Source organism: Sorghum bicolor, chromosome 3 (genome assembly GCF_000003195.3).
Source record: "Sorghum bicolor cultivar BTx623 chromosome 3, Sorghum_bicolor_NCBIv3, whole genome shotgun sequence".
NCBI classification, from domain to species: domain Eukaryota; kingdom Viridiplantae; phylum Streptophyta; class Magnoliopsida; order Poales; family Poaceae; genus Sorghum; species Sorghum bicolor.
This window is the reverse complement of record NC_012872.2, coordinates 20,875,957-20,887,191: the sequence shown is the minus strand read 5'-3', so window position 1 is coordinate 20,887,191 and position 11,235 is coordinate 20,875,957. Positions and strand designations below refer to the sequence as shown.

The 11,235-nt window shown below is 38.1% G+C and overlaps 1 protein-coding gene across 2 annotated transcripts; it reads right to left on the bottom strand.

Moving 5' to 3' along the window:
- On the bottom strand, window positions 5,574-10,686 carry LOC8086365 (cullin-1). Of its 2 annotated transcripts, XM_021457842.1 has the most exons (18): window positions 10,550-10,686; window positions 10,331-10,430; window positions 9,723-9,908; window positions 9,573-9,620; window positions 9,273-9,479; window positions 9,121-9,198; window positions 8,899-8,988; window positions 8,734-8,814; window positions 8,581-8,643; window positions 7,944-7,979; window positions 7,789-7,875; window positions 7,566-7,715; window positions 7,432-7,487; window positions 7,051-7,333; window positions 6,554-6,700; window positions 6,249-6,467; window positions 5,981-6,148; window positions 5,574-5,864 (listed from the first exon to the last, which is right to left on the bottom strand). In XM_021457842.1, exons 1-18 carry the CDS (start codon window positions 10,684-10,686, stop codon window positions 5,763-5,765), a joined length of 2,238 nt encoding a protein of 745 aa, XP_021313517.1. In that variant the 3' UTR covers window positions 5,574-5,762. The 2 variants fall into 2 exon arrangements, with proteins under 2 accessions (XP_021313517.1, XP_021313518.1); XM_021457843.1 differs by lacking the exon at window positions 7,944-7,979.

Genomic DNA, 11,235 nt, shown 5'->3' with positions numbered 1-11,235 from the left:
TGTTTGTGAATGTCAGTTTCTTTGAATGCCAATGATGATATCTACATGCCAATGATCTGTTTTCTTTCATAGCTGTCATCTGACCATGTGAGACATCCATGCCCAATGCAACATCAGGGCACTTGTGCCAAGATGAAGGCTGGGCTGGATGGCTCACATGGTTTCATGGCTTCCATGAGCTTCCTAAAATAAGGCAAAGATTTCTGAGGATACTATGGCTGGTAGTGGTCAATGATGATTACATAACAAATGAGGTGGATCCCTTCTCTATGCTGTGATGATACACTGTTATTTTCATGTCATTCATCCAATGTTCTAGCATAATCCACAGGACTGCAACAATTAGGTTCCCATGCAGTTTCTAAGCTGATGGCATCCTGTGGATGTGCTTGGACATTGCATGGGTCACTTGAGTTTGCTTAATCTGCCTCTTTTGAATACATGAAGGGATCCACCAATGACAACTCTGTATTAACTGAGGCCACTACCTAACCAATTCTGATATTGTTTGGTAATTCCAAATACTTACAAAAGGTTGCACTAGTTGTTTTGAAGGGAACAATGACAACTTGGTATGTTGTTTACCGAGGGAAGAAGCCTAGGGTTATGATTCCTGGCCTCTTTGCTGTGATGCTGTTGCTGGGTATAGTAACAATTGCTACAAGGGCTTCAAATGCAAAGAAGAAGTTGTTGCTTCATTCCTTGAGTACACGGGGTTTGAAGATTTCTCTATGGAGGAAAATGTGATGAGCACCCCATGCATTACTGCTGGGGGCAACCACACACACCCAAAGAACCATTCTTTATTTGCAATTGTTGTGTTTGTGGCCGTTGTACTAATCAGCCTAGGTGTTTTTCTTACCACTCGTTGCTGCAAGTGTGTCTAGTAGTTTTGTACTGCCAATGATGGTTGTCAAATGACTAACGAATTAAACTGAGGCAAGACTATCTTTTCTGATCTAAGTATGTGTGCTATTCATGGTCTTTTTGGTTTGCTTGCCAATGGTGGTAACCTCACCAAAACCATTCATGGGTGCTGCCACCTTTTCATTCAGCAACAACCAAACAAGATACAGTGCATGAGTGCATTCTATGAAATCATCCCAACAGGTAACCAAACATGGAACCCGTCGTCCAGTACGACCACTAAAAACACAACCAAACACGGTTGCCTGTACGCTCTGGACGGTGCTGGTTTGGGCTGGGATGACCCCTTCATCCTGGACGAAAACTACTGGAGCAACCAATCACGCCCGAAGTCGACGCAAAGAACGAGGCGTAGGATTTCGTGAAAATCCCGTTGGGGAGACCCAGGTCGAGTCTTCCCGTTGGCCCACCGGAGCAGCCATGCTCGCCCGTTCTCGCTGCCGCACGCTCGTCCGTTTCTCCTCTTGCGAACTTTTTCATGCCGTCGCGTGCCCTCGGTCGTCCATGCTTGTACGGTTGTGAGACTGCATGCTTGCTTGCTCTGCATCTTGTGCGGTTGTGAGAGAACAAGAGGAGAAAGAGTAAGGGAGAGATAAAGGAGAGAGATTAAAAAAGTTTAATATTTATTGTACATAGACTTCTTCTATTATGTGAGATAGTTTCTATAGATGATTTTTATTGAAATGGTTCTCTTGGAATTTGTACATAGTTTTATCCATTGGAACTGCCCTAAAGGCCTATTTGGAACAAAGGAATAGAAAATAGAGGAATGAATAAAACTATAGGAAGATGAGGAGGGTGTAGTATGAAAACAGAGAATTGGAAAACTACAGGAAATGAATAGAAAAAGGTGTTTGGAATACATGTATTCATATCACAGGAATAAAAAAAACATGCAAGTTATAAAAACTCATTAGCGCTTAATGATATGCTAATTAACCTCATTATTTTCTTTCCTATCCAGCGCTATGGTTCCAAAGTCCAAACTTCCGATCGACACAAAAGCACCTAATATTCCCGAATTCGTGTTAATCAGCTGCAGGCAGCCAAAGAGCTATTAAGAGCTTGTGGCACCATGGTGATTAACAAATCTGTTAGCTTCACATGCAACGAGAAAGCGGCGAGTGGCCACAGGAAAGTTTCCCTTGGCTCAAAGCTCATTTTCAGATTCCTACAAAAGTACAACTTCTCAAGCCTTTCCTCTGGAAAGTTTTATAGCACTTCCTACGTTCCAAACGGTGAGAAAGAGAGTCATTCCATATAAATGCATTTCCTACAGTTTTTCTCCATTCTTCCTTCAATCCAAACACGCCCTAAAAATTTTTAGACTGTCGCATATAATCTTGCGGTATACTCTAATTTACAAAATGAACTTTTAAAGACTAGTTAGTTAATAATTAAATAATATTTATTAAATATAAATAAAATTGTTATAGTATTTATTTTGTAATTTCTTTTGCAATTAAACAAGTCCTAAAGTAAGTATATGCCATAAAATTCTATACGACATAGAATCTTGAAGTATTTAGTTTTTAAAAATTATCTAAACATTTTCAAAATTTCTCGTCACATAGAATCTTATTGCACATGCATGAAATATTAAATATAGACAAAAATAAAAGTTAGTTGCACAGTTTGACGGTAAATCGCGAGATGAATCTTTTGAGGCTTTGTTTAGTTCCCAAAATTTTTCAAGATTTCCTGTCACATCAAATCTTTATATGCATGCATGAAACATTAAATATAAATATAAATAAAAATTAATTATACAGTTTATCTGTAATTTGTGGGACAAATTTTTTGAGTCCAGTTACTCTGTAATTGGATAATAATTATCACATACAAACGAAAGTGCTACAGTAGCTAAAACTAAAATTTTTCACGAACTAAATAAGGCCTGAGTTTAGTTACTTTATGTTATATGATTGGATAATATTTGTTAAATAAAAATGAAATTGATATAACCAAAAACAAAAAAAAATAGGAACTGACCAAGACCCAAACAAGGACGGCACACGTCCGTCGGGTCGAGTAGGAACTGACACCACTGCGCACAGCAGCCATCAGAGTAGCTCCAATGTAGGGTATGGTTCGCTACTACCACCATAGACGTGTTTGAGACTGCTCTATTTTATATTTTTTTTATTCCACTCTATGTTTTTATTTAGTTTTATGTCCACGTATATGGTTTGAGAAAAAAGAGTGGAACTACGAGAGCATCTAAAGAGGTACTCTACAAACTCTACTTTTTTATGGAGCTGCTCCACGGTGGGGTTTGTGAAGTAGAGTTTGTGGAGCAGTCCCAAACAGTCGTTGCCTTGTTTCCCTAAAAACTAAAATTTTTTCAAGATTCCCCGTCACATCGAATCTTGCGGCACATACATGGATCACTAAAAATAGACGAAAATAAAAAACTAATTGCACAGTTTACCTGTAAATCACGAGATGAATCTTTTAAAACTAGTTACTCCATGATTTGATAATGTTTGTCAAATAAAAAATGAAAGTGCTACAGAAAAAACAAAAAAATTTCAGAACTAAACAAGGCCTTAGTTATAAAAAAGATGTACAAAATTTTTTAAATTTTCTGTCATATACATGCATCGAGTATTAAATAAAGATTAAGAAAATAATTAATTGTATAGTTTTTTAAATTTACGAAACAAATCATTTGAATCTACTTAATTTATAATTAGACAATATTTATTATATAAAAGAAATTGTTATAATGTCTATTTTATAAAAAAGAAATTTGGAACTAACATGGGCCTTGAACCAAGCACAGCGAAGCGGCTCGTCCTTTCAGTCCCAAGTTCCCAACCAAGCCAATAAAATATTCATTGAGTCGAGACTTTTTTCTATTCTGCTCTAGTCCCCAACAACAATGCAGTCTCTCGACGCACGTCATCATCCCTAGGCATGGCGCGCGCGGCAGCACCAACACGGAATTTTTCAAGATTGTCTGTTAAATCAAATCTTTAGACACATACAGTATTAAAAATAGATAAAAATAAAAACTAATAACACAGTTTGATCGAATTTTACGAGACAAATCTTTTAAGCTTAGTTAGTCTATAGTTAGACAATAATTATCACAAACAAACGAAAGTGCTACAGTGTCGTAAAATTTTTCGCTTTAGGAACTAAACAAGGCCTAAAGAGATTAGATTTTTAAAAAATAATTATAATATCAAAATTAAAAATTATTTAAAAAAGAGTTTAAAATTAAAAAAATTACACAGGAATACTTCTCAGTTCTCCATACTTGCATCTTCACCATAGTCAGAACCATCGTCTTGTAGCAGCAATTGATTCACCTATCTTGCGGTTTGCGGTTTGTGCAACTAAGATTTTCTTGGCAATCTTTAGTATAGTGTTGGCTCCTTCCACCACCTATTTCTGCTAAGGCCTTGTTTAGTTCCGAATAATTTTTGGATTTCGGTACTGTAACACTTTCGTTTTTATTTGACAAACATTGTATAATCATAGACTAACTAGGCTCAAAAGATTCATATCGTGATTTACAGGCAAACTGTGTAATTAGTTTTTGTTTTTATCTACATTTAATACTCCATGCATATGCTACAAGATTCGATGTAATAGAGAATCTTGAAAAGTTTTTGGTTTTTGGGTGAACTAAACAAGGCCTAAGATCTGCAAATAATCTTGCCCAATATTTCATCAATGCAGCAATTGAAAGTGACCCTCTTTTAGGTAAAAAGACATGATACATAGGAGAATTATTCAAGCTTGGTGTAAAAAGAGTTGATCTGCCAGCAATCGAAAGTGACCCTCCTTTCCAAATATCTAACCTTTTAATCCCCTTTTCAATCAGAGGTAACCAATCAATGACTTTCAATCTACTTGGGCTAACAGGCACCCTTAAGTATTTAATAGGAAACAAAAACCCACTTGACAGTTAAAAATCTCAGCATATCTAACTACCAAATTCGCTTCATCGTTGAGCATATAAACTTCGCTTTTGTTAAAATTGATTTTCAAATCAGCTGGCATTTTAAACAGACATAGTACAACTTCATATTCATAGCCCCACTCAAATCATGTTTTAAAAATAAAATAGTATCATCAGCATATTGCAAGATCGCCACCCCATTTAGAATGATATGATTAATGAGACCAGTTACTAAATCATTCTCTTGAGCCTGATGAACCATCCTAGTTAAACAATCAGCTATAAAATTAAAAAAGATTGGTGATAGCAGATCGCTTTGCCTAACCCCATTGAAACTCTTGATATAGGATCCGATTTTATTATTTATTTTCACACTCCCAATCGCACCTGTTACCACCTGGCTTATCCACCTGCTCTCCTGAAAGAGAAAAATATATTCTCCGTATTTTTTCCCCCTATCTTCCTGCTCTCCTCGTTAACATGCTTCGAGTCAATTCTGCTCTTCCTCGTTAAGATAAATTTTTACGCGACCCTTACATATGCTCAACCAGTATAAGCATGGATCCTCCACTGATCCAAAGAGCATTTTACATCGATTCAAACGAAAGTGCTACAGTGTCGTAAAATTATTCGCTTTAGGAACTAAACAAGGCCTAAAGAGATTAGATTTTTACAATGTCAAAGAGAACTACAGAAACCAAATGGTGGAGCACACGATTCGAGATTACCATATAACGAAGGAAGCTATGCATAACGAGCATTTAACAATTCCACTGTATCAATCGAACTAATGCTACTGAAACCGGCCTGCTAAAGGCCCTGAAACACACCCGTTACTGAAACCTTCTAATCTAGAGGGACGAAGAATGTGCAAGTGGCAACAAGTGTGAGGCTTGCAGCAGTCAGCAAATCCATGGCCCAATCAAGCTACGTATCGATATGAGTTCGGCGCGTCTCTATCGCGTTCCAGGTAGTCTCTGGTGATAAGGTCCTCAATCCTTCTCTTGATCATTTTGATATCAGGCTGCAGCAGGTAGAGCACAGCGTCAATATATATCATAGTATTTTCTCCCAGAAGAAAAAGATAAAATAGTACCGTAAGGAACTAAGGATCATGCGGCTGATGATAGTAATATGTACCTTGAACATGCGGCTGAGCTGTTGCACACATTCCGCAACGAGATTCTGGTGGGTCATGATCTTGCGGCTCTTCATAATACGCACTAGCGCTGCATCAATTGCAAACCTCCTGTCCTTGTTAACATCTTCGATTACCTTTTTCTTCTCATCGGATGGAGGAAGTGGTACCTGCCATGCAAAGCACATTATTGTCATGTCTCTGAAGAAGAAGCTAGCAACAGAGATCCAAAACAGACAAAGCCAGATTGAATTGAACTATAAACAGCACCTTTATCCTGCGCATTTTATCGGTAAATCTGTGGTTGAACTCAAAGACGTCCTTTGGGGAAATTGTTCTGCTATTTGGCTCTTTGTTGAGAATCTTGTACTTTGCACATGACAGTGAATGAAGCAGACGCACAGTATCATCTTCAGAAAGGTTTAATTGTGTCACGATCTCAGAGAAACTTAGTCTTTCAGACTCGTTGAATAGCAACAGGAGTGCAGCCTGACAAACAGATTGAGATAAGTAAGATGCAGTTATGATACAGGAAAAGTGCATGTATGTATCAACTTCCATTATTTGAAACCTACCTGATAAGTTGTAACAATCAGATCAATTTTTTGGGCTTTGAAATTCCCAACAACGGTGCAATTACCCAAGGAATAAATCCAATTAAGCTTTCTTTTTCGATCCGTGTTGGAATGATAAAATTTACTGAAAACCTCCACACATTTAACCTGAATATATGACTTTACATTAGATCAGTGCGTTATCACATTACTGCAAGCTTCAAATAATAACTAAATACAAACTTCATTCCAAATTTGTCACAATAGATTTGTCCTAAGCCAAACTTTTCTAACTTTAACCAAGAAAAATGCACCAAAGTCTACAAGTTCAAATATGTGCACTATCAAGATATTGTATGGAGAATTTTTAAAACTATAATTGTAGGTGTTGGCGCATTCTCCTATTAATTTAGTCAAAGCTATAGAAGTTTGACTTACGATTAAAGCCAAAATGACCTATTTAGAATGGATGTAGTCGGCAGTGCAACGCAGGGCGCAAAAGAAATGGATATACATACCATCTCTGAAGGAAGATTTATATCAGTGCTTTTGTAAGTTGGCCAGTATCCTGTTGTCAAAACCTGAACACTCAGGTCTACCCTAGGATTTAATTCTGGGTTCTCTCTTATGTAATTTTCTAAGTCTGTGTGCTTATCTTTTGCAACTGTGACATCATTGATCATGCCCTCCATTTTTGAAGTAAACTGCGCTCCAAAATACTGCTTTAGCTTGGACAGCAGGCTTCGCTCTTGATCACTATTGCCACTCCTATCAAAGATCAATCTCCTTCCTAGTTTTTTCCTGCAGTACATTTTCAGAGGGGAAAATGGTAGATGTCAAGCTTCGGCTTTGTAATACCATCGACAAAATTTTAAAATCAAAGCTGGTACCACACAAACCTATGAAACTCAACAAAGAGGTCCTTATCGCTGATGAATGTGAGCAGCTTCACAACCTGAGCATAATTAGTTTAAAAGTTGAGAAAACAAGAGGCTAACTGCTGTGGATTCAAATAGTATTTCAGTAACCATGCCTTATCAAGGTTCTCTTCAATTGCTTCGTCACTAAGTTTTTCACATCCACCTTTTTTAAGAATGCTGTCACAGTATGCTGCGAACAATTCAGCACTAGAGCAACCAGCAACAGTTTTATTGCAAACAACTTCAAAGGCCTCCTTAAGTGCCTGAAACAGTATAAGTGAGAGAGATGACACTAGCTCAGGTCCACTGATGAAAGAAATATCTGAGCCAGCAAACCTTGTGAAATAGTGTATGGTTTTGGAAACAGTTGATGACATATGCCTTGTATTTGTCATGGAGATCTAAGATTTTCCGCACATAGTCCTGTAATAAGCTGCCAATTAGAACCAACAAAAAAAACTCCTGCACATAGAAGTATGCAAGATCCATACCAGTTCCAATGTACTCACTACATCTTTCTTCTCATTCTGCAGATATGCAGAGGCAAAAAATGTTCAATTCGTTAGAATAGATATTTTCAAAGCAGTTAGGGAAAAAAAAAGTCCACATTTAAGCAGGTGCCAGGATTAAAAATTACTTCAACTAGAAAGCACGCTAAAGCAGCTTAGTAACTACTGATCATCATCTGAGAAGAGAGAAAATACATTAAACTCCTTAGAAATGAATTATCTTATGAACAGACAAATTTTAAATTGACTATTGCATTGAATTAGACAAGATTATTCTCGCTCCACTTGTCTAAAAATGATTATTTTAATAGGCACGGTGTTTTTTACCAAATTAACAAATTGATAATGTACCAACCAGCCAGTTGTATTTTTTTATGTCTGCTGTTCATGATCATTTGGATAATACATGGTCAATTAAAGAAAAGGAGTTTAACACTAGAGAAAGTCACTACAACTATTAGCGTGGGTGCAAAACTAATAAGAAACTGGTTTCCACAGAGCAAAATAGCAGGAAAAACATCCAAAGAATTTTAAATATGTGCATCCTAAGTAAAGTTACAATTTCTACAAATGGAGAAGAAAAAAAAAGTCCGGCGATATCTGAAAATGTATGAATTACCTTTTTGCTGGTAGCAGCATCTATTGCTTGTTTCAACAAAGACATGCCTACTTCATTGACATGCTGTAAAGAAGCAGAGTTGTACTAAGAAAATGGAACTTGTTTAAAAGTGCAATGCAGTACAACAAAAATGCACAATGAGTTGGGAAATACCTCCTGGAATATTTTAGATACTGGAGTCAGGCCACCATTAATCCTAGAGAAGAGACTAAACATCCTTGAAAGATCTTCAACCTGCAGTAACAAACATATCATAACAATTTTAGTAAGATTACCCCCATCAACTCCTGGCTAGGCATGTGATTCTATCTATCAAACCTTTTCATCACAAAGCAACACTTTGCATCCAGAGTTCTGTTTCCTCAGAATTTGCTCCATATGCGAAGTTAGCAATTCTTCTTGCACATCCTGTAAGTATTTTTTGTAATAATTTCAGTTCCAAAGAAAGTTACTGCACTCAATCTAGGTTAGAAACACCATTCATGTAATAATAATAATAATCAAAAGTGAGATAAATAAAATGTATAGCCTGATACAAACCTCCATCAACCTCGGTTCAGTATTAGCATGCAAATACTGTGCAACTCGTTGCTTCTCTTTTTGTAAACACTCCTCTGCCTATGTATAATGGAAAACCAATCAGCAGGTGTCCTTACACAATGAAGCAGAATATTCAAGAGCACCTCAATTACCTTAACCATGTATTCAGGGCACGTGTCCTCCACAATCCAGGCTTGGGCCTTCTTAGAATAGTAATCAACTGTAGCCTTCAGAAAGGCATCTTCGAAGTCCTCGTTGTAAAGTTTTGACCCAGAATCAGAATCAATTTCAATATAGATATCAAGAACATTCTTGACAAGAGTACGATCTATAATCTGTCCCTCCCTATCCTCGTCAACCTGTCAAATCAAGGAATTCCACAACAAAGAAATATTGTTATCCAACCACCTTTATAAAATGTGACACAAGAAGCAGAAAATTGCAAGACTAACCATGGCAATCAGAATCGATGTCACTGTTGCTTTATGGTTGTCAAAAACCTGTCACAAAGGCATGAATTAAAACTCATGAAAAAGCAACTAACAAGCTTGTTCAGACTTAATACACAAATAAAAACCATCAGGTGGGAACAAAGACCCTACCAGAGTTTTGAATGAATCCCAGCCAACATTTTTAAGGGGCACGAGTGACCTCCGTGAAATAAAGTAGCGGTCAAGATAGTAGAAAAACCTGCTGAGCCACCTGACCATTAGCTTATGGTTTTTCCACCTGAACACCAGTTCCTTCAGCAGGAACTCGCCGTGCTTGTCCTGCAAGGACGGCAGCACCTACATGCTCGATCATAAAAGAAAAAATAATTAATCAATGCCACAAAGAAGGTTTCACACAAGCACAGACGACGGGAACAATTAATCTATAAGACGACTTGGCTTGCACTATCGACTTTTTTTCAACAAAAAATACAGAACTGTACTAAACCGATCTGAATTTCATATATAACCACTAAATATGGATAAGAATACATTTTTAATTAAAACCACAAATAGGCGAAAACTACTTGGCCGAACTAAACTTGAGCTTACAGTTATTATTACAGAAAAACCAACTAGCCATCCATAATTTTATTTATATATATAATCACAGATCTGCTAAGTGATGTAATCTGAATGCACGGCGAGAAATAAACAAACAATGCCCCCCGCCAAAAAAAAAAATCAAATTGAGACCAAAGAAGCTAGAGAGAACGTACCGTGGCAGTGATGTAGTCGTTCAAAACCTCCTGGTACCTTTGGTAGAGCAGCCCCGAGTAGTCATTTGGAGGCTTCTGCGTGCACATATTGTATATTGTACTGCCGGCCGGCAAACACCACAATCAAGTCAAGCAACAGAGAAGACGATGAGATCGGAACGAATGATCATATATATTAATATCAAACCCTAAAACCAATGGAGCATGCATGCGACGTACGTGTAGAGGTGCATGTACTCGACGGAGACGAAGGCGACGCCGGGTTCACCGGCGAGGATGAGCTTGAGCTTTTCGAAGCCGGCCCTCATATGTGCCCACCCCTCATCGAGGAGGATTGGCTCGCGGCTGTGTGCCATGTCGGGCCCCGGCAGATTGCCGCGCGCCTTGCCTTTCGCGCGTAAGGGGACGAGCAAGCAATGGGGAAGTCGAGAAGAGCGACGTGCGTGTGCGGCGACGCGAGTCGAGGGTTTTGGGGTTCGGCGTTGGCGATCGGAAATAAATATAGGACGGAGGAGCGAGGGCCGCGTGGTATTGAAACGGGACCTGTTTTGGCAATTAAATTGGGTGGAGCGCCTCGGTGCACCTAATACCTTTGCACTCCCATGGTAGATGATCGACACATGGTAGAACAGAATATCACGCCGACATCATTTAGAAAGCCGACGACAACATGCAGGGACCCAAGTGTTGCAGATTTTGGTGGACGTGGGATTTAGTTATTTGTACATATGTGTCAACAATCCACCATATATAGGAGTGCACAAGTGATATGGTTTAGACCTAGCTAGGGTAAGGTAATTACCGTGTTTGGATCTCTGCCACAAATTAGTGAAGGTAGGATCGGTTTCGGCACAATTTATAAGTTGTTTATATATAGTCAAAAAAATTGAAACCAAACTAATTAA

Coding starts and splice junctions, on each gene's coding strand:
- LOC8086365 (XM_021457842.1), bottom strand. CDS start 10,686: ATGGCACACAGCCGCGAGCCAATCCTCCTCGATGAGGGGTGGGCACAT. Junction 9,480..9,572: donor CATCGATTCTGATTGCCATG/GTTAGTCTTGCA, acceptor TTGATTTGACAG/GTTGACGAGGATAGGGAGGG. Junction 7,876..7,943: donor TAGTGAGTACATTGGAACTG/GTATGGATCTTG, acceptor AGCTTATTACAG/GACTATGTGCGGAAAATCTT.